The sequence below is a fragment of the Oryx dammah genome, unplaced genomic scaffold (assembly GCF_014754425.2).
Source record: "Oryx dammah isolate SB20612 unplaced genomic scaffold, SCBI_Odam_1.1 HiC_scaffold_11, whole genome shotgun sequence".
NCBI lineage: Eukaryota > Metazoa > Chordata > Mammalia > Artiodactyla > Bovidae > Oryx > Oryx dammah.
Window position 1 is genome coordinate 24,220,626 of NW_024070195.1, and position 21,271 is coordinate 24,241,896.

Consider the following 21,271-nt stretch of genomic DNA (forward strand, 5'->3'; position numbering starts at 1 on the left):
CTGTACACAATTCGGGGCGCAAGTTGGTTTTATTGGGAGAGACTTAAGACTGTCAAAGGCCTGGTGAACATAGAGGAATTCAGATGAGCTTCGAAAAAAAAAATTTTTTTTAAACCAAGGCAAACGTCTTTAAATGCTCAGTAAAAGCCCTAACACGGGCACCTGGGTACCGGTAGGGATCACAGGGAGAGAGGTGGGAGACGCCTGGAGTTAGAAGTCCAGCCCCGGTGGGAAGGTCTGAGTAAGGAGCCGCCCACAAGGAGCTCCAGGTTCAGGGCGGGGGTGTGGGGTCGCTCAGGTACAGAAACTCGTCAGAAACTAGGCGGAGCGTGAGTCAGCGCTGCCCAAGGGGCTCTCCGCCCCTTGGGAGGTGGGTTGTAGTTAGGCTCCGTACTAGAGAAGGGCAGAAGAAACTGGGCCAAGCCGCACTTTTACCTCGAGGGGCCTCGAGGACTCTCCGCGTCTCTGGAGACAAGGGCACTACAAGCACTTCAAGATGAAGAGTTGTAAGACTCAGACCTGGCATGGGCGGGAAGGAAGGGGTTAGGAGCAGCGTCCGCCTGGGCTACCTTCAGCCCTCAGCCGGCGGAGAACGAAATACCAAGGGCTGCCTTTCCCGGGTCTGTTCCTCCAGCGCGCCTCCCTGGGGAAAGAGAACTCAGTGTTCCGTTGCGGAGCCGGACGCCTGCATTGGGAAGTAGGGCAAATCAAGGCTGGGAAATGGGACCCCTAGGTCACGGCTGCCGCAGGGCCTGAAGAGGCCTTCTCTCAATTTCCCAGGACACGTTCGCGGCTTCTTCCTCTCCCCGCGATTTAAATGGATCACTCCGCCTATTCCCTCCCCCTCGCCCCCCGCTCCCCCGCTCTTAGGGCGCAATGGATTGTTCCATTGCCCCTCCAGTCTGCGGCCAGTGTTGCGGGGGACGCTGGCAAGGTTGCTAGGGAAAGCCCCGGACGTGACGGCTAAATGCGACCCTGAGCAGCCTCCCCTCTCCCGTCCGTCATTCCCCCGCGCGCGTTCTCCTTACACCCTTGCCCTCCCCCACGTGGGTTCCAAGCTGGGGAGAAGTAAACAGCAGGCGGAGCGGGGCTCGCGGATCCAGGCCAGGTGGGAGTTTGCACTCTTCCAGGGTCCTACGCTGCTGCTCTGGGGTCTTTCTTGCAAATCTTCAGTCTTGCATGACTGGGATGATCCATTAGGAAGCTCCTGGCCTCGGGACCGAGTCCCCGCTGCGTTGGGGGCGGGGCTTGGTTGCGCGTCAGTGCGTCTGCAGCGTGGTGGGGGTGTGTGTTTGTGGAGAGGACTGGAGTAAAAGTAGGATGTTTTGTGACAAGGACCTGGTGTGGGAACGGGTGGGGGAGGCTTGATTGCCGGCGTCTGTTCCGAAGGGAGGGGGTGTTGTCATCTCTCTCACAGGCCCTCATCGTCCCCTTCTCAGGCGGGAGTATGCTGGGGCTCCCGGGGCGGCGGCTCCCTTCGGCGGAGTTCCTGCTCCTGTTGCCATTCCTGCTGCTGCTGCTGCTGCTGCTGCTGCTGCCCGCCGCCCCTGCGCCCCATCGGGCTGCCTACAAGCCGGTCATAGTGGTGCACGGGCTCTTTGACAGTTCGTACAGCTTCCGCCATCTGCTGGAATACATCAATGAGGTCTGGCCGGGGACGCCCCGGTTGTGGGGCGTTGGTGGCGGCTACAGAGGCTGGGGAGGGAGAATGGGGAACTGAATGCTGGGCCTGCCCAGTTCCTCGCAGAGCTGGTGCTGGCTTGGGGAAAGTTGGGGGACGAAAGATCCCTGGTTCTAGGAGGGCCCAATAGGCATGTGGGCGCCGGCTGGGGGGCGGCGTGGAGGAGGGTCTTTATAGTCCATCCCGGCTGCGGCATCGCCCCCTTCCCACAGACCCACCCTGGGACTGCGGTGACAGTGCTCGATCTCTTCGATGGGAGAGAGAGTTTGCGACCCCTGTGGGAACAGGTGCAAGGGTTCCGAGAGGCTGTGGCCCCCATCATGGCAAAGGCTCTTCAAGGGGTACACCTCATCTGCTACTCCCAGGGTAGGCACCCTCCCCGATTCCCCGCCTGTAAGCCCTACCTGAAGCTTGATCCTTATCTGAGGGACACTGCCTAGTGTTTCCTTTTTTGAACCGCATTGCCTCCTTTTCCGACTTCCCTCAGCACCTGGGTCTTATCTGCGTGAGTGTCCTGAGTGGGAAGGCTGCTCCCTAGGCTGCTGCCCCTTTCTTTCCCGGTCACCCATGGCTTGTGGACATAAGGGATTGGGGAGGGGGACAGTAAAAAGCACCCTAGGGTTCGTGGGAAGACCCAGAATCGAATTCTGACTCTGTCACTTATCTGACATGGGGTGTTTTGACACAGGGCGTGTGCCTTCTCAGGGTCTCAGCTTCCTTGAGGTACATGGTGTGTGTGTTGGGGTGCGGAGTGTGGGGAACTGTTGGCCTGGCCTCCCTAAGTCCTGCCCAATGTGGTGTTTTGCCTGCAGGGGGCCTGGTGTGCCGGGCACTCCTGTCTGTGATGGATGAACACAATGTGGATTCTTTCATCTCTCTCTCCTCTCCACAGATGGGACAGTATGGAGGTGAGTGGGCACTGTAGGCTCCATAGGGGGGCCCTGAGTCTTGAGGGCACAAAGCTCGGGGCCACTTGGCACTGCTGTTCTCTTGCCAGACACAAACTATTTGAAGTGGCTGTTCCCTACCTCCATGAGGTCTAACCTCTACCGGATCTGCTACAGCCCGTGGGGCCAGGAATTCTCCATCTGCAACTACTGGCATGGTGAGTAGGACATGCCAAACTGGGGCCTCCATGCTAAGGGCATCCTGGAGGGTAGGGCCTGCTGCTCCCACCTCTCCCATAACTAACAGCAATGATGATGATAACTTACATTTATTGAGCCCTTACTATGTAACAGGCACTGTTCAAAATGCTTTATGTGTTTCACTTAGAGAATACAGTTTGCTGCAGGGGTTGGCAAACTTTATCCTTAAAGGGCCAGACAGTAAATTTTTTTTTGGTTTTGCAGGCATATAGTCTCTGTCACAACCACTCAATTCTGCCATAGTCCTGTGAAAGCAGCCATATAAATGAATGTGTCTGTGTCTGTGTTGCAATAAAATTTTATTTATAGAAACAGTGAACTGGATTTGGCTAATGAGTCATAGTTTGCAAACACCTGGTTATAGTTTTTAAGGTCATGGATGCTGGGTCCAGACTACTTGGGTTTGAAGCCTAGTCCTGCTGCATGACTTTGGGCAAGTTAATCAACCTTTCTGTGACTCAATTTTCCTCGTCTGTAAAGTAAAGATATAGTATGTACCTTTTATTGTGTTTATGGGGATTAAATAATGAATGTCATGTGCTTTGAACAGTATCTGGCTCACAGCAGGTGCTGGAAAAAGGTGTTTGCTATCATGTTGACAGTTATTACTGCTACTATCATATTACTGTGCACCTTGTCTGTTACTGTAGCCTTCTGATTGGTCTTCCAGCATCTGGTCTTGCCTCTTCTCCCTGCTTCTCTGACGATCTAACTGCTGTTTGTACCCAGACCCCCACCATGATGACTTGTACCTCAATGCCAGCAGCTTCCTGGCCCTGATCAATGGGGAAAGAGACCATCCCAATGCCACTGGTAATGACCCCAGGCTCCTACCTTGGTCCCATTTTCTGCTTCTCTGACCTCCTATATTCCCCCTTCTAACCTGGCCCGACCCCTGTGACTAACTCAGGCTCTCTTATTCCCACCTGTAGCTTGGCGGAAGAACTTTCTGCGTTTGGGCCGCCTGGTGCTGATTGGGGGCCCTGATGATGGTGTCATTACTCCCTGGCAGTCCAGGTAATAAGGGACTGTGTGGCCTGAAGGTTGGCTAAGGACACCCCAATCCCAGCCAATCTTTATCTCATTTCTAAAACTGGCCTGCTTCTTCCACTGTTCAGTTAATCCCCCCACCCTCCATTCATCTTGTCACCCAAGACCAAAACCTGGGAATCATGTCCCTACCTCTTATGTCTAGCCAGTCACTAAGCCTTGCTGCTTCCTTTCCATCCCTATCAGCCCCACTTTGTGAAAACTTTGAACTCTGAACTATTTACAGATTCTTAGGATACTGCAAAGATAGTTTAGAGAAGTCCTGTGTATCTTTTGCCCAGTTTCCCCCAATGCCTGCATCCTATGTAATGACAGCACAATAGTGAAACCAGGAAATTGACAAATCGCTACAACGCATGTCTATAGTTCCATGCCATGTAATCACATTTCCTACCAGCTCTTTTACTTACTTGGAAGTAAAAGGTAATTGCTCCAACCTTGTCTCCTCTATCCTATTCCTCAGGAAAACCCATGGCTTCATGGCACTATGTGTCTGCCTCTGATCATCATGAGTGATCTGAAATGTCACGTGATCTACTTTATAGTCATTCAACAAATACTTATCAAGCACTGTGTGCCCAGGCACTGTTCTGGACCCTAGCGATGCAATAGTAAATGACAGAGAAGTCTATGCTAGTGTGTAGCTCACATTCTAGTGGGGGAGACAGATAATAAATGTAAATACATATATCAGACAGTGATAAAATAAGGCAGGGAAAGGATTAGAGGATGGCTGGGGCCTATTTTAGATAGTGGCCAGAGAAGTCCTTCTGGAAGAGCAGCCATTTAAGCAGAGACTGAGTTGTATCCGACTTTTTGCAACCCCATGGAGAGCAGCATGCCAGGCTCCTCTGTCCTCCACTGTCTCCCGGAGTTTGCTCAAATTCATGTCCATTGAGTCAGTGATGCTCTCTGTTTCATCCTCTGCTGCCCCCTTTTCCTTTTGCCCTCAATCTTTCCCAGCATCAGGGTCTTTTCCAGTGAGTTGGCTCTTCGCATCAGGTGGCCAAAGTATTGGAGATTCAGCTTTAGCATCAGTCCTTCCAATGAATATTCAAGGTTGATTTCCTTTAGGATTGACTGGTTTGATCTCCTTGCAGTCCGGGGGACTCTCCAGAGTCTTCTCCAACACCACAGTTCAAAAGCATCAATTATTTGGCGCTCAGCTTTCTTTATGGTCCAACTCTCACATCCATATGTGACTACTGGAAAAACCATAGCTTTGACTGTATGGACCTTTGTGGGCAAAGTGATGTCTCTGCTTTTTAATATGCTTGGAATGTCTAGGTTTGTTCTTCTAGGGAAGAGGAGTAGCACCTGCAAAGTCACTGGGGCAGGCATGGGGAATAAGGACGTCCATGCGGCTAGAGGGCAGTAAGCTGGGGTGAAGGTGAAAGGTGAAAGAGGTAGAAGGGGGCCAGATACAGAAAGCCTTTGTGGGGCAAAATAAAGTCACTGTTTTTTTCTAAAATATATGCAACATAAAAGTTACTGTTTTTAAGGGTAAGTTTGGTGGCTTCAAGTTCATTCAAATTCTTGTGTAAGCTCACCACCATCTATCTCCAGAACTTTTTTCTTGCCAAACTGAAACCCCATAACCCTTTAAAGAATGGTAACTTCCTTATCCCTGCTACTCCCAGGCCCCTGGCAACCATGACCCTTGATTTTTTTTTAAATTCTGAGTGAGATGGGAACACACTGGAGGGTTATAAATGAAGGAGTAACATGCCTTACAGTCGTTAAAGGTGGGATTTATTTTTATCTCATTTTACACCTACTACAACCCTATGAAGATAAGAAGTAACTCTTAAGTACTTTGCAAATAAAGCTCATTTAATCCTCACAACAACCCTATAAGGTAATTACTATTATCCTCTTTTGGCATGTAAGGAAACTTAAGTACAAAGAGATTAAATAACTTGCCTACATTCATAGAGTTAGTAAGTGGTGAAGTCAGGCTGTCTGACTTAACCACAATGTTTTATTTCCTCTCTACAAAGGAGGTATTCTTGTATAGGACAAAGAAAATCAGCAACATGATCAACTACACACAGTGGGGAGTATGTGGCAGAGCTGGAGTTCCAATCCAGGTCTTTGTGCCCCTACTTTCTCGAAGGCTTAAGAAACCTAGTCCTTCAGCGTGGCCTCCAGGCCCCCAACCCACCCAGCTGTGCCAAACCTCTGTGTTGCTCGTTCCATTTGCCTGAGACAGCTTTCCCTAGTCCAGATTAATCGCTGGGAAGCCTTTGTTGACCCTCTAAAACTAGGGTAGTAACCTCTCCTCTTTGCTCCCATAGCCCATTGGACTTAGTACTATTAGCCTTTGTTCAGTTATTCTTGGCCTGTGTCCACTCAGTGCCCATGAGAGTTAAATATTCCTAATTAAAATTTTTTTTAAAACTTTTTCTTTGGAAATAATTTCATACTCAAGAAATTACCAAAGTCGTACACAGCAATCTTGTATATTCTTCACCTAGATTTCCCAAATGTTAACATTTTACCAAGTTTATATTAGTGTCCTCGTCTCTCCCTCTGTATATCCATATATATATGCGGAGTATGTGTATGTATGAACTGTTAAGACTTCAGTATGTCAGTGTCTATTTTCTACATATAGGACATTCTTTTATGTATCTACAATATGGTTATCAAAATCAGGAAATTAACATTGATCCAATTCTCTGTAGACCTTATTCAAATTTTCCTAAAATCTTCCATATAGGGAAAAAATCCGGTGAAAGATTCAACTCAGGATCCCATGTTGCGTTTGGTTCTTATGTCTCTTTAGTTTTGTTTAATCTGGAATAGTTCCTTGGAGTAATCCTGCGACACTGATTTTTTATTTTTTGGCCCCGGCATGCGGAACTTCCCCAGCAGGGATTGAACTCATGCCCCCTGCATTGGGACTGTGGAGTCTTAACAATTGGACCACCAGGAAGTCCAACATTGATATTTTTTGAAACATAACGAGCCAGCTATCTTATAGAATGGCCCTCAGTTTGGGTTCGTTGGCTATTTCCTCATGATTCGATTCAGGTTATTCATTTTTGATGGGAATTGTGCAGAAGCGATACTGTATCCTTAATCCATTACCTCCTGAGGTACATGATGTGTGTGTGCTAAGTCGCTTAGTCGTGTCCGACTCTTTTCCACCCCATGGACTATAGCCCTCCAGGCTCCTCTGTCCATGGGATTCTCCAGGCAAGAATACTGGAGTGGGTTGCCATACCTCCTCCAAGGGATCTTCCCGACCCAGGGATTGAACCCACATCTCTTATGTCTCCTGCATTGGCAGGCGGGTTCTTTATCCCTAGTGCCACCTGGGAAGCCTGAGGTACATGATACCCAGTTAAATATTTTGAGTGTACCCCTTGCTGCTTGTGTCCCCAACAGGCCATGAGTTCCTGAAGGTCCCTACCCACCTTGATTTTTTCCCCCTCTGATAACCTCCCTCTTATGCCCCAATCTCTTTGCAGCTTCTTTGGTTTCTATGATGCAAATGAGACAGTCTTGGAGATGGAGAAGCAACTGGTGAGTCCCCTGGAATTACTTTCCCTTTCTGCACACACTGTGGTTCTCTCTGCCCCTGACACGGAAGCTGAAGGGTCTACTCTGTGGGGAGGGGGTCTGGGATGCCGGCGGGAACTTACTTTGTCTCTCCCTGTGTCTTTCTTCCATGCCCCTTGACCCACCTTGAAGGTTTATCTGCGGGACTCTTTTGGGTTGAAGACTCTCCTGGCCCGGGGGGCCATAGTGAGGTGTCCAATGGCTGGGATCTCCCACACGGCCTGGCACTCCAACCGTACCCTTTATGAGACCTGCATTGAACCGTGGCTCTCCTGAGGGACTCCTCAGGAACTCCCCTCCCAGAGACGGAATGGAGCCTTGGATGTCAGGCCTTGGTGTGCCTGTGGCCACCTCACTGGTCCCACACTGCCCCCACCAACCAGGGCTCCAGGACCCCTCCTCTGTGAATGACACATCCTGGTCTCCTCCATCTCGTGTCCTCCCTTTTGGGGGTTGCTCCATGCTCTCCCATGCTCCCCAAGGCCAAGGCCAAGGCCAAGGCCGGGAAGTGGGAAACAAGATTAACTTGTGGCTGCTCCTATTGCTGCTGCTCCTCTGTCTCTGGCTCTACAGAAGGAGAACCCAGCCCCTGCCCACCACAGGGTCTCCTTCCAAGCCACTCAGGACATTTTTAGCTTGTTTTCCCCACGTTCCCTTTTCCTCTGAACTCCCCTGTTGTGAGCCCTCCCAACCCGCCAGGAAGGACCACCTATGAGAGTGGGGTTCTGAGGCTCCACTGTGGGGACGGTTCTGTTCTTGAAGTGTCAGTGTTGGGGAATATCTGTGGCCGGTGAGGCCCATCTCAGGTTTGGGGATCCCCCAGTCCCTATATTCAGTATTGGGGTGCCCTCTGGGAGCCTAGTTTCTTTGAGGCTCCAGCCCCTCTTTTAGCTACCCTTGAATGGGTGTGTTACTACCCCTGTATTTATGAAAATAAAGTTCCATTTACTCAGTGTGGCTTGCCTCATTTCCAGGTGAGGGGGACCTGGCTCCCCCAGGAGGGTGGGGATGGAGAGCCTGGGGCCTGGGTGCCCGGATGCCTGGTCTGGGGTGGGACCCCCTTGGTGTTTCCGCTCTCTTAATGCCCATTCTGTGTGGGTTCCTGATTCTCTGTGGGTTCTTTCCTGCTGAGGACAATTCTCTTCCTGTCCCAGCCTGCAATTGGGGGGCTGAGCCTAGGGCTCTAACGGTTTGGGCCCCAGCCTCATGGGTGGAATGCACCAGCCACCCCCAGGCTAGACGAGGGGACGCAGGGTCAGGGTGGGCATTTGTTGTGCCCCTTTTCGACCTTTGTAGGCCAGAGCTGGGTGAGGGGCTGGACAATGAGCCTCCTCTTCCTTGAAAGAAGGAATCTTGGTAGAGACAATAAGGCCCTGTCTGTTCTGGCATGGGGGGCGGTGGCTGACTCAATTCTGCCCCCTCTCCGCCCCCCAGGGCCTAATAAATGTCATCAAGAAATGGGGGCAATTTTTCCCTCAGTGCCTTGGGCAGCCTCCCCAACCTCCCCCACCTTTGTGGTATCTCGCCCTTCTTTCTTTCCTCAGCTGATCTTGCCTTTTCTCCCATGACCTAACCCCACTTTCTTCTCTGCCAGCTCTGCCTCTCCCTGCCCCTCAATTCTTCCCGTCTGTGTTGGGTTGAAGGGTGGAGGGCAAAGGCCAGGTGTTTCAAAGCCAGTAGCCTCTGTTGACTTGGGGGAGTTCCAAATAAGGGGCCTCATGGTTGAGAAGAAACTTCTAGGGGGCTCTTTACTTGGCTGCAGGGGGTGGGGGTGAAGATCATTGGGGATTTAGACCCCACTGAACTGACCAAGCTCCAGCTATGGGAGGAGGCTTATGGGAGGGGGCAGGGATGGGAGGGCTCTGTCTGGCCCAGCCCCTCCTCCCCTTTGCAGCCCGCCCACCAGTCTGAGTGGCTGCTGCTGAGGCTGGTCAGCCTGAAGTCTCCTGGAGAAAGGCAAAGACAGGTGGGGAGAGAATGTCAATGGGGAAAGAGGGGGGGTCACTAACAGTCTTAGAGTGGGTGTGAGTTGGAGGTGTTGTTTGAGTAAGGGGCATGGGTCCAGGGTGTATGTGGTGGTGGGGTTGTGAGGGTAGCAGGAGTGTGCTTAAGGTGGGGTCTCCAGGTGCGTGGGTTGTGTACAAGATGTAAAGGGGTGTAATGGTGAATATCTGAGATTTTGAAGGTAGGAAGATTAGGATGGAAGAGGGTACATCAGAGATAGGAGGGGCCTGAAGGGAGGTGGAGGGAGTGTGTCAGGCTGTGAGCTTGTATGGTGCTGCATGGACCATGTATGTGTTAAAGGATGGTGGTGTTAAATATATGTGCAGGTGCTGACAATCCTGGTGGCTAGTGCAAGTGTGCAAATGAATGTCCTGCCTGGCTTACAGGGCACCAGCAGACTGTTCTTGGGAGTGCTGGAGCTGGAGAAGTTACTAGCAGAGGGGAAGGGCCTCCATTAACCTCTTCTTGCCTGCAGCTGGCAGTCTGAAGTCAAGGAGAATCATGGGGTCCAGCGCTGAGCCGTGCACTGTCTTAGGTGGACTCTGGTTCCTCCTGCTACTGATGACAGGCGAGGGGGCCAAGGGTGGAGCCCTCAAAGAGAGGTGACAACAGAGGTGGCAGGGCCGGGGGTGGGGCTTCCCAGGGGGCAAAACAAAGTTGAGGAGGGGGATGAGGCTGTCATGTTTAGGGAGGGTGAAGGGAAGTGGGGCTCTGGCTCCCCAGGGCCTGGCCCACTCAGTGTCTCACTTTTTCCCACATGGGTGCAGTCAGGGGGTCTGCTCCAAGCAGATCCTGGTGGTCCCACTCCGTTACAATGAGTCCTACAGCCAACCTGTATATAAGCCCTATCTGACCCTGTGCTCTGGAAGGCGTGTCTGCAGCACCTACAGGTGAGGATGGGGAGCCGGGACCCCGGGGTCTCTTAAGAGGAAACCCCCCCGAGCCAGGACAAGGACCCATACATAGGCCAACGCCCAGAGCCTGGCGCTGTGTTCCAGGACCACGTACCGTGTGGCCTGGAGGGAGGTGCGGAAGGAGGTGCGGCAAACCCACGCCGTGTGCTGCCAGGGCTGGAAGAAGCGGCATCCTGGGGCACTCACCTGTGATGAAGGTGAGGCTAGGGCTTCCCGGGCCTTAGGGGGAGGTGCGCCCCGCTGGGCGGACAGCCAGGCCTTCCGCTGGGTTCTGAACCCCACTTCCTGCACCCTCAGCCATCTGCGCCAAGCCCTGCCAGAACGGAGGCGTCTGCGTTCGGCCGGACCAGTGCGAGTGCGCCCCGGGCTGGGGTGGGAAGCACTGTCACGTGGGTGAGTCGGCTCGCCCTCCCTCGGGGGTGGTGCCAGGACCTCCCTGCCCGCCAGTGGCGCCCATCCCCGCCCCGCCCCCGTCAGCCCCCTCCTCTTTCCGGTAATTAGATGTGGATGAATGCAGAACTGGAGTCACTCTCTGCTCGCATCGCTGCCTCAATACGGCGGGCAGTTTCACCTGTGGCTGCCCGCACGGCCTGGTTCTGGGCCTGGATGGGCGCACTTGCGTGGAGGAGGCCCCAGAGCCCCCGACCAGTGCCAGCATCCTCAACGTGGCCGGTGAGTGGGTGGCAGCAGGGGGCGAATAGAGGCAGAACCCGGGCAAGAGTGACGCTCGCTCTCCTTGGTCCCAGTTCGTGAGGCTGGACCTGATGAGCGTGCCCTGAGGCGGGAGATGCGCGAGCTGCGAGGGCGCCTGGAGAGGCTGGAGCAGGTGAGTGGAGATGCCAGAGGCCACACTTGCAGAGTTGACAGGCCCCCTCCCTGCCCCGCTGAGGTATCTCTTCCTTTCCAGTGGGCCGGTCAGGCTGGCGCCTGGGTCCGAGCAGTGCTGCCGGTGCCCCCGGAAGAGCTGCAGCCCGAGCAGGTGGCGGAGCTGTGGGGCTGGGGTGATAGGATCGAGTCTCTCAGTGACCAGGTGCTGCTGCTGGAGGAGAGACTGGGCACCTGTGAGTCCCCATGGCCCTCTCAGTGGGGACCCCCATCTCCCCACCACTGCCCCCAGCTCCTCAAGACACCTTTTCCCAACTCTTTAAGTTTTCTCTTATCCAAAATCCTTCCTCTGCACCCACTCACCTCATACCTTCGCAGATTTCTGCACGTCACCACCCCCTCTACCCCCTCTTCGGGTACCCCGTTCTCCAGCTCAATGGCGGTTCCACTTATTGCTGAGAGAGGTTGTCAATCTGTACAGCGTCCAGGGCCCGCTCTAGGCATCCCAGAAGTACACAGTCGATGTGTCTGCCTGTCTCTTTGTCATTAACCAGGCTCCTGTGAGGACAACAGCCTGGACCCAGGCCTCAAAGGGCGAAGATAGGGAGCCTCTGCAGAGCCCCTGCCCTCTAATTTATACAGAAACTGGACTCACTAATCCTCTGGGATTGGCTGGCTAGGGAGCTGCAGATAAGGCTCTTTGCTGCTGAGGAGCCATGGACAGTGGAAACCCGGCGAAGCTAAAGAGTGGAGGAAGGCGGTTGCTGCCCCTGAATCCTCGGCGAGGGCCGATGCCCGGGTGAGAACTGCTTTCTTAACTCCTTAACAAAAACAGCCAGAACGTGCCCAGATCTTGCTCAATCTTTATTCTCGGTTTCTTGCTGTTATCCAGATAATTAATAAAAATCAACCACGCAAAACTGGGTCCCACCCTCTCCTTTTGCTCCCAGCCCACCTCCCCGGTTTTGGGGGCACAGGTCTGGGGTGGCAGGCAGGGAGTGGCTACTGCCATAGGGAGGAAATGAAAACTGGCTCAGAGAGGGAAAGCCTCAAAAGAAAAGAGAAATAAATTAAAAGCCCTCCCCATCCCCTCCAGCCAGGGTTCAGGTCCTTTCCCCAGCTCCCCAGGGGGAAGTGGGTGCAGCACCTGTTAGCTGCTTCTTCCCCCTGTGCCCGGCTAGGATGATATAGGAGGGCTGCGGGGCACTGGGGGGCCAGGACCACTGAACAACTGTACCCAGGGGATGGGTGGAAGCAGAAATGTGGCATCCAAGAGTGTGCTCAAGCCCGGGCACCTGGGCAAGGGCAGGGATGAGACCTCTGGGTGAAAAGAGTCCAGCCTCCACTGACAGGAGGCTCCACGGAAAGAAGGGAGAAGGTGCTGAGGAATGTTCCCAGGGTGAGCCTGGGAGAAGTATTCCACGCATCAGCTTCCAGCCACAGCGTGAGGAGTGTCCTCACCAACGGATGAGTCCACTGTGTCCGTGGACGTGGGAGTGAGGAATTGTTCCACAGAATGGATGAGTCCACTGGCCAACGTGAGGTGGAGTGGGAGAGAAGACCACAAAGGAAAAGGGTCCACTGGGGACAGAATGGAGTGTTCCTACCCTTGGGTAGGCTGAACCACTGAGGATGAGGGAGAGGCAACTGTCCCACAGACAAGATGGCACAGGAGGCAGGGGTCAGAGTGGAGACTGCACCAAGGCAACGAGTCTGTGGGGAGGGCGGCAGGGACGGGGGCAGGGAGCGGTACTGTGACCACATTCACTTCAAAAGGCGAAGATTCCCAAGAGGAGAACAAGTGGGGAGAGGGCAAATGAGGGGCTCGGCCCGGCTTCAGGCTGGTGGGCTGGTAGGTGTGGAGAAGCGGGGGGGGCCCCCCCCGCGGCGGGGGGGCGGGGATGAGAAGGGAGCTCAGAGCCGGGCCTCGCCCACCCCTCCGGGCTTCTTCAGATAGTCACCACCACCCCTGCCATCAGTGGAGATCTCCCGGAAAACAGTGAGCATGGAGTGCCGGACTCTGTCAGCCAGAGCTGGGACGTCGTCCGGCTTCAGCCCTTCTGTGGGCACTGGGGGCAGCACCCGGACCTGACATCGCCCTGGGAGGGGGTGAGCACCGTCAGGGCCGTCTGCTGGGACTCTGCCACCTGGGCCTGCTTGCTGAGCTCTCCTGCTGCTTGCTCCCGTCCTCCACCTTTCAGTTCCCCTCCCTCTGCTGTGGGCAACTGCCACCTACTCACTGAGGCCTTCCTCAACCCCAGTCCAGACACCTCAGTGCCCTGCCAGCCCTCATGGTCTAGCGTTTACTGCCGGATGCTCTGACTTTGCACACACAGGCTTATCTTCCCTGCTAGACAGTAATGGCCCTTACTGGAAGGACGGAGTGTTACCACCTAGCAGGGTACAACGCTGCTTCATAAATACGTATCGGCTGATGTGGGGTCACATTACACGATCAGGTGGACATCTCACCGTTCTGACACTGAAGTTCCTGCCTCGTGGGGTATCCCTCTAGCCTCCCTCATGGCCCTTCCAGCCACCCCCAGTCCCAGATCTGCGCAGAGCCCTCACCCGAAGTGAAGCGCCGCTCCTTCTTGCAGTAGAAGTCTTGATAGGAGGACATGACAATGGGCACGATGGGAACCTGAAGGTCGGGGGGGTGGGGGAAAGCGGTCAGCCCAGAGCTCCCTTCTGAGGCCCCCATGACGAGCCTCTGCCAGGAGGGGAAGGGATGCTGGGGACTGCGGGTCAGGAGAAGGGGAAGTTGGATCACCTGGGCCTGCACTGCGAGGTGGAAGGCGCCACGCTTGAAGGGCAGCATGGAGCCGTTGTGGTTTCTCGTGCCCTCGGGAAAAACCCAGACCCGTACCTGGCGGGGAGGGGGGTCAAGGAAGACACACATGGAGAGGTCAGAAAATGATTATGATGCTGTCATGGGACTTCTGAGGCCTGTGGACTCTGCACATCAGTTTACAGCTGTTCCACCCTCTAAACCCCATTTTCCCAGGGTGACTCACATCCTGTGTAAGCAGGGTCTGGGCGACCTCAGACATGACACTGATGGCATCCCCAGTGCGCTTCCGGTCAATGAAGATGACTCCTGCCAGCCAGCAGGCCAGCCCGGCAGAGCCGGCCCACAGCAGCTCCCGCTTGGCAATGGGCACACAGCGGCCTGGCAGCACCTCCATCATCCCTGGGGCAGGGGTGGGGGCGGGGTGAGGATCAGCATCACAGAAAGCAGCCCACCTCAGCCACACCGCCAGGGGCCAGAGATATAGGAAGAGGTAGCCTGGGATGGCAGGGGAGCCCCAGAAAGTAAGGGTGACTGGAGGTCTATCACCCTGCTCCTGAGGGCAGCGGAGGGAGCAAGGGGGCAACGTCCCAGAGGAGGGAGGGTGGAGGACCCCTAGGGGAGGTGATTCCAGGGAAGGTTCCCAGTGTGGCTAGGAGAGGCTGCTCACCAAGCAGATCGAGGGAGCTCTGGTGGTTGGAGACGACGACGTAGGGCTGTGAAGGAGGGAAGTGGTGGGCCCCTCGTACCTCCACTCGGATCCCGTACAGGTATTTGATGTGGAGTAGCATCAGACGCAAGATCCTGCAGGGGTCCCATATGGCAAGGGGTTCCAGCGGGACCCGCTGGCATACATCCGCCAGCAGGGCTCAGCTCCCCGCCACCCTGCCATCTTCCTGGGCATCTTGGCAGTCTTCTCCCCTTCCTCGTCCCTGGGCTCACTCAGTGTCTCCTGCACACTCACTGCCCTCCCCATCCACTGCTCGCTTCTGACCTGAGGTTCCCTCCATCACCCCAAGCCCCTGGGACCTCACTTCATGTTCTCGACGTTGCGTCCTCTCACGGCACACACAGGGATGGCGAGCACAGCCAGGAAGAGGATCCAGCCGTTGTAGAAGGCCATCTTGAAGAAGTACTTGGCACTGGGGCTGCAGAACCACAGAGTGGGCAGCAGGAGGAGCAGCAGCAGGAAGAGCAGCAGCAGCAGAGTCCCCGCCCCTGGCCACAGCTCCATTCTGGTCACCTGCAGGGGGCGGGGCGAAGGGCAGTGGGCCTGCTTCCTGGAGGTGGGGGGCGGGGTGGCAAGGTGCGCGGCGAAGGTTTGGGGGACTGTGGGGAGCATTAACACCTGTCCAGGAAGCCTCTTTAGGAGGGGGGTGGTGGGGATGGGAGCTCAGGGCTGCTCTCCCACCCATCCCTGAAGGTGCCAGATATATTCACACAAAAGACACACGACATGGACACCCACAGCTCACAGACACATGGCAATAAAGGGACATTAATAATAGCTAATACTTGCAGCCAGTAAGGCTCTTATAATGGTCTCTCTCTCTGCTGTTCAATATGGTAGCCACCAGCCACATATGGCTACTGAGCACTTGAAATGGGCCCTATTCTACACTGAGAGACGCTGAGAGGTATCAAATACATGTCAGATTTCAAAGATGTTGAATAAAACACAATGCAAAATATCCCATTAATAATCTTTTATATTGATTACATTCTAAAATTGTAACTTTTTGGACATTCTGGGTTCAATATACTAAGATTAATTTCATCCTGCTTTTACCTTTTTTATGTAGCTAAGAGAGAATTAAACATTACATAGGTGGCTTACATTATAGTTCTGTTGTACAAGGCTGGTCTATATACTATGTTGCCGTTGCTGCTAAGTTGCTTCAGTTGTCTCTGACTCTTTGTGACCCTACGGACTGTAGCCTGCCTCCTCTGTCCATGGGATTCTCCAAGCAAGAATACTGGAGTGGGTTGCCATGCCCTGTTCCAGGGGATCTTCCCAACACAGGGATCAAACCTAAGTCTCTTATGTCTCCTGAACTGGCAGGCGGGTTCAAGCCCATATACTATGTTAAGTCTTTAAATACGAAAACACACAATTTACGTTTGAAAGGAAATAGACCCAGAGAGGTTAAAAAACTTATTTGAGGTGATATGATCCCTAAGGGGTACTTCCTAGCTTAAACCTAAGCAGCTTGTGCTCCTAACCACTTGGTTATGCTGTTGTCTGTAAAAATATCTGTACACATGTGTACACATAGCACATAGTAGATACCATGTATGTGACAAAACAGAGTCTCAAGGGCTGACAGGCAAGAATAAAGGCTCTGTCACTGATGCAAACCCAGACACACACAGTCATATAAAGACAGACCTGTTCATGCACACATGCAAATTTATAATCATGACAGATAAAAGGATGGCAAAATCATACCCAGTAAAACCCCTCTCCACCCAGGCAGGCTCCCCGCTCCCAGATCAACCCATGGACATACCTATGTCCATTAACCCTGCCTCCACAGATAGGCAAACAAATCCCACCAGCCCTCCCCCTGCTTCCAGCGACACTGGAGGCAGAGTGGTCCGGCAGGCAGTGTGCAAGGCCTCACCAAGTGGGAGGAGGAGGGCGAAAGAGTAAAAGGGTCATCGTACCACCTGCCCGGGAGAGGAAGGAGCTCAGGAGGAGGAAGCGTGGCATGCAGAATCTGTTCTCCAGGCTCTTCCTCCTTCCTCCACTCCGACCCACTGTTGGGGGCAGGGTCACAATTCACAAAAACAGCGTTCAGGTAAACATCTATCGCTCACATCAAGGCCAAAGGCACTCCCTTCCATGACAGAAGGACTGTGCTCCAAGGTAAGTCCACTGCCAAGGGTGAAGGTGACAGATGATAGGGGAAACAGGACTGCCAGCTAGGAGAGCAGGCTCTCAGTGTGGCTTCATCCTACTTTCCCCACAAGCTGGAACCAGCGTGTCTCCCCTGGACTATGTGCAACAGGCTCCTAACTCATCCCTTTCGATCCATCTTCCACACAGCAACCACAGGATGTTTCCGTGACACCAATCTGAGCATATCTCTTGCCCAAAGGCCCTTCCAGACAGGCTGACTTCTGCTTACATCTTTGGCCACATCCCTACAAGAGTCTTTTTCACTCCAGCACACCGATTAACTGCAGTTCCTCAGACACACCATGATCTTTCATGCTTCTAGGTCACGACAGGCTGTTCCCTTTGGTGGGGATGTTCCTCCACCTCTTCACTTGCCTCATCCAGTTTGGTGTCACTTTTTGGAGCTCTTCCTGAACTCCTCCAGGCTCGTCTTTTCATTACACTTTATCTTGATCACTGGTTCTCAAAGTGTAGAAATCCTTGGCCCTCACCCCAGATCTTCTGAAACAGGACTTTTGGGCACTGGGCCCATCAATCAGTGTTTTAACAAGCCATCTAGGCGAATCTGATGTGCATGTAAGTCTGAGGACCACTGACCTCAACACTAAACAGCGTGTAGTTGCTTGAGGTCACCTGTGTTTCCCTTCCTAGCCTGCAGGCAGCCTGATGGCAGGAACTGTCTTACTCCCAATGCCCAGGACAGAATGAAGCAGAGAAGATGCTCAATAAACATTTGCTGGACAGATTATAAGGATGTATACATACCCACCTATTTGTAATTAACGGGAGAACACCTCTGAACATGAAGCAGATAGCTACCCTCTTGAGGACTATTAACTAGGAAAAGAAAAGGCACCAAGAAGGCAATGAACACACAGGCCTAACAGTAACCTACTCTGGATGCACACACACAAGACAGGGTCACGGTGACGGCAGAACAACAAGGAGACAAGATGGAACACATCATCTTGCACACGAGAAACATACAGAATGGGGATTAACACGCCACAGGGGAAAGATGCTGGTGTCATCAAATGCGTGCCAACAGTGCAAAGAGCGAGGGACAGTTCATGTGCTTGGCAGGGCTGACCCTGTGCTGTGCACTGAGCTCCATGGACACAGACTGTGCACAGGCGCCAGAGATAATGTGCGTGAAGAGATGGGGGTCAGCAAGGGAAGGTATATGGGGGTGGCTCTTCAGCAACATGGAGGCCCAGTTATCTTCTTCTCTAATATGTGACGTTCCTTTCCTCTGCAGAACAGGAAATGTCCGAGGATTCATAAGCACAATGGAGTGCCAAGGGAGTTAATGAGCATATGGCTCACAAAATATACTGCCCCCCAAATTATGAAAAACATGTCTAACCAGAAGCACATGAGTTGTGGACACGTCACATCAGCACATCATGGAAGGGGCATGCACGTGGGTGATGTGAACCGGGGACTAAGAAAACACAGGTAGTCAACAGGCCAATCTGATCACAACTGAGTGTGCGCGAGTCAGTTAAGCCATGAGATCCCACACACGAAGGCGCCTGCATATGGTGGGACTAAACACAGCACCTGTGGGCCTGAACAAAGTAAGGTATGGTCTCTACATGCTAAAGTAAACGTGCAAATACATAACATGGGCAAGAAACATGGAACCACACAATAGAGGCAATAGATGAGAACACGCAGACGTGAAGATGTCAAGACTGCATATGAGACATGGACATAAGATATGAGAGCAGGCAATTCTGATGGAAAAGAACACATTGTTTCTCCACAGCCTGTGGACAGCACTGGGCACACTGCCGGCATAGAAGCCATTAAACACGTCAAAGGCACACCCACTCAGTGTAGAAAACACGGCCCCCCACGAGGCATCTGTATGTCAGTAAGGGTCGAACACAGCACCGAAGGCCACTGAGAAACAAGAGGTCCTGTGCCTACACAGAAACAGAGGTGTCTGAGGGCATTCCTAGGAAGCCAATTCTGCTGGGGAAAGGAGGGCAGTAAACTGCCTTCTGACTGCCACAACCCCCCAAGAGTTATGTGGGGCTAAAGGGCACAAAAAGGAACTGGGAAGGTGAAGGGAATTTCCTCTCCAAGATCCCCTGTCCACACCCCCATTCGCAGGGTGTCCATCTCTCCTCCCTCTTGTGTCTCTTCCATCCTTCTCCCGTCTCAGGCCCCCTCTCCTTTCCCCAGCAACCCTCTTCGCCAGTCGGCCCTTATCCTTTTCCCATCAACCCTCTCCCCAAGCCCGCCCTCCCAGACCCCATCTCTCCCCCATCCCCTCCTCCACGTCCCTTTTAACACCCTCCTCCCTCCTCCTCCCATCCCTTTCCTGCCCCCACCTCAGTGGGGTGGGGGGCCTGGGGGGCTGGCCCCCTCCCCAGCCAGGCTGCCGCAGCGGTGGTGGCGGGTGGCTGTGTCTCTGCCTCAGTCGGGGTGTCGGTGCCAAGGGGGCGACAGGATTTGGGGGTGTCCTAGCCCCGGCCGAAGGAGGGGAGGTGAGAGTGGGAGGCCGGGCCCATAGCGGTAGGAATGGTGGGGGGTTGTCCCCTTAGCTCCCTCCCTCCCTCCCTTCCTGCTGTCTCTCTGAGGGCTGGGGCTGCTGCTGCTGCCGCTATCCCCCGCCACCCCTCCCCACGCCCGCTAATTTCCGGGGCTGGCCAGGAAGTAGGGGGCGCTGATGGGCGCCCTGTTTTGCCAATCGCCTCCCGGGGACCCTGTTATCGCCTCCCCACATCGTTCAGTTTCTGCCTAGCTCCGCCCCACGAAGGCTCAGCTGGTCTCTGCTTAGGTCTCTCTGGCCTTCTCTGGTTCCAGCTGCATCTTTTTTCCTCCAACTTCCTTTCGGCACACATGGCTTGTGTGTCCCTTGCTGGTGTATTCCTTCTCATTCTCCATCAGTTCTCCTCATATTGTCAATTGGCTTCTTTTTTCCCTCAACTCCCACATCTGCTGCTTATTCCATCCAACTCCAACCCTTTTCCAGCTCCCTCCTCCTGTTCCCCATTCAAGTTCAAATATTTATCAAGCACCTACTATATGCCAAGCACGGGGTTCTTCACGTCTCTTCTTTTTCTCTCCAGGGCTCGATGGAGACGAGATGTCACCCCACCTCACCTTCCAACCCTCATCTGATCTCTGCCCTTTGTCCCTGCCACTATCTCCTAGCAGTCCAGTTCCCTCCTCCATTGCCCGCCCCCCATCCTGGTCTTTGGGGAGAAGGGAAACTCTCAGGCCCTTGTCCCTCTAGGCTGTACCTTACTTTCTCCCTTCGTATAGTCTCCTTACTCACCCACGCTGAGACTACCCGTCTCTGCAATATAGAAAAGATGTATGCTTTTCTTCCAATGGAAATTGGACATTAGGCTTAATTTCTTGAAAAAGTGAGGAAGAATGCTGTTTCCTCTGGGATGAGCATGCCTCCTTAATTTTGTAGTCATGTACCTAGCTCTCTCCACCATACTCCCATCATCCCCTTGTCAGGATCATCCCATCACTCTCCACTCCTATTGGGTCTCCTCTTCTCCTTCTCAATGACCTTTTCCCTAAACCTCTACACGTCGCCTGAACCTTAACCTCCTCTGCCATAGGTGACTCCTAATTTCTCATCTTTCCTCACTTGAGTCACGTGGGGCCTTTTTATCAGGATGTTGTTGAAGAACCCTCAGCTTGTGTCGGGCCTCCAGCCCCCAGTCACCTTTGCCCTGAAAAGGATATAAAGAACACCAGTAACTCCAGGACTGTTACCTAGTTCTGCTCCTTGGGCTACAGTGAGGGCCACTGACTGTAGAAGAGGCCCAAACTTGTGCGAAAGGCCCAAGCTCTGAAGCAGCCTGCCTAAGTCCCAGGGGTCCAGCCCACGAGGAAGACCCCAGTTCTGCCGGGCACAGGAGAAAGAAGGGGCGGGTCGCCTAAAAGGGGGTGGGCCTTGCCTCTTGCACCCACTCACAAAGGGAGGGGGCTAGGCCTTTTCTGCTTTTAAGATTTAAAACGGAGTCGAGGTCAACTCGTTCTACTATGTGCCACGTTAAAAAGGGGATGGGTCTTTAGTTCAGTTCTGCTCTGTAAATCACCTAAAGAGGGGCGGGCTGAGTCGTCCAGCCGAGGGAGATGGGTTAACACCAGCGCTGCAGATTGATGTTCGCACCATCCAAACGTCGGGCTAATCCAAGTCCTGCTCCCTTCTTCACTAAGAGGGAGGGGCGGACCCAAGTTCTGCTCTCTACGTCACCGAAGGAGGCCGAAGCCATTTTGAACCCTGCGACCCTAGTATTTGTCCTCTTTTCCGAGCTCGTCGCCGTCTTTCCCGATCTCGGCCAATCAGGAGCGAAAAAAGGGGTCCAATCAGTCGAGAGAGACCTCAGTCGGAGGACCCGGATGAGGACGACA

The 21,271-nt window shown here is 53.6% G+C and overlaps 3 protein-coding genes across 8 annotated transcripts; 2 read left to right on the forward strand and 1 right to left on the reverse strand.

The window, feature by feature from the left end:
• The first annotated feature begins 373 nt into the window (after positions 1–373).
• PPT2 (palmitoyl-protein thioesterase 2) lies at positions 374–8,399 on the forward strand. 3 transcript variants are annotated; one of them, XM_040250366.1, is made up of 9 exons: positions 374–506; positions 1,440–1,645; positions 1,894–2,047; positions 2,494–2,589; positions 2,679–2,786; positions 3,559–3,642; positions 3,762–3,846; positions 7,356–7,410; positions 7,579–8,399. In XM_040250366.1, the coding sequence occupies exons 1-9, from the start codon at positions 497–499 to the stop codon at positions 7,720–7,722; spliced, it is 942 nt and encodes a 313-aa protein (XP_040106300.1). In that variant the 5' UTR covers positions 374–496; the 3' UTR covers positions 7,723–8,399. The 3 variants fall into 3 exon arrangements, with proteins under 3 accessions (XP_040106300.1, XP_040106302.1, XP_040106301.1); XM_040250368.1 differs by lacking the exon at positions 374–506 and adding an exon at positions 1,009–1,108; XM_040250367.1 differs by lacking the exon at positions 374–506 and adding an exon at positions 1,264–1,315.
• A 77-nt stretch (positions 8,400–8,476) lies between these two features.
• Positions 8,477–12,109, forward strand: EGFL8 (EGF like domain multiple 8). 2 transcript variants are annotated; one of them, XM_040250370.1, is made up of 9 exons: positions 8,477–9,412; positions 9,837–10,052; positions 10,218–10,340; positions 10,449–10,561; positions 10,662–10,757; positions 10,866–11,036; positions 11,111–11,190; positions 11,272–11,425; positions 11,744–12,109. In XM_040250370.1, exons 2-9 carry the CDS (start codon positions 9,952–9,954, stop codon positions 11,791–11,793), a joined length of 888 nt encoding a protein of 295 aa, XP_040106304.1. In that variant the 5' UTR covers positions 8,477–9,412; positions 9,837–9,951; the 3' UTR covers positions 11,794–12,109. The 2 variants fall into 2 exon arrangements, with proteins under 2 accessions (XP_040106304.1, XP_040106305.1); XM_040250371.1 differs by having other exon boundaries at positions 9,926–10,052.
• On the reverse strand, positions 12,041–20,585 carry AGPAT1 (1-acylglycerol-3-phosphate O-acyltransferase 1). 3 transcript variants are annotated; one of them, XM_040250363.1, is made up of 7 exons: positions 19,919–20,585; positions 15,015–15,223; positions 14,651–14,784; positions 14,207–14,382; positions 13,963–14,058; positions 13,761–13,833; positions 12,041–13,288 (listed from the first exon to the last, which is right to left on the reverse strand). In XM_040250363.1, the coding sequence occupies exons 1-7, from the start codon at positions 20,069–20,071 to the stop codon at positions 13,104–13,106; spliced, it is 1,026 nt and encodes a 341-aa protein (XP_040106297.1). In that variant the 5' UTR covers positions 20,072–20,585; the 3' UTR covers positions 12,041–13,103. The 3 variants fall into 3 exon arrangements, with proteins under 3 accessions (XP_040106297.1, XP_040106298.1, XP_040106299.1); XM_040250364.1 differs by lacking the exon at positions 19,919–20,585 and adding an exon at positions 19,225–19,525; XM_040250365.1 differs by lacking the exon at positions 19,919–20,585 and adding an exon at positions 16,648–19,158.
• Positions 20,586–21,271: the final 686 nt, after the last annotated feature.

Bases quoted from the DNA above. Each gene is read 5' to 3' on its own strand.
- PPT2 (XM_040250366.1), top strand. The intron at 2,048-2,493 runs GTAGGCACCCTC...TTTTGCCTGCAG, and splicing joins CCTCATCTGCTACTCCCAGG to GGGGCCTGGTGTGCCGGGCA. The intron at 7,411-7,578 runs GTGAGTCCCCTG...CCCACCTTGAAG, and splicing joins TGGAGATGGAGAAGCAACTG to GTTTATCTGCGGGACTCTTT.
- EGFL8 (XM_040250370.1), top strand. From the start codon at position 9,952: ATGGGGTCCAGCGCTGAGCCGTGCACTGTCTTAGGTGGACTCTGGTTC. The intron at 10,053-10,217 runs GTGACAACAGAG...ACATGGGTGCAG, and splicing joins GGTGGAGCCCTCAAAGAGAG to TCAGGGGGTCTGCTCCAAGC. The intron at 10,758-10,865 runs GTGAGTCGGCTC...TCCGGTAATTAG, and splicing joins TGGGAAGCACTGTCACGTGG to ATGTGGATGAATGCAGAACT.
- AGPAT1 (XM_040250363.1), bottom strand. From the start codon at position 20,071: ATGGAGGAGGGAACTGGACTGCTAGGAGATAGTGGCAGGGACAAAGGG. The intron at 15,224-19,918 runs GTAGGTGCTTGA...CGCCCCCTGCAG, and splicing joins AACCCCGTGCTTGGCATATA to GTGACCAGAATGGAGCTGTG. The intron at 14,383-14,650 runs GTGAGCAGCCTC...CCCCTGCCCCAG, and splicing joins GAGCTCCCTCGATCTGCTTG to GGATGATGGAGGTGCTGCCA.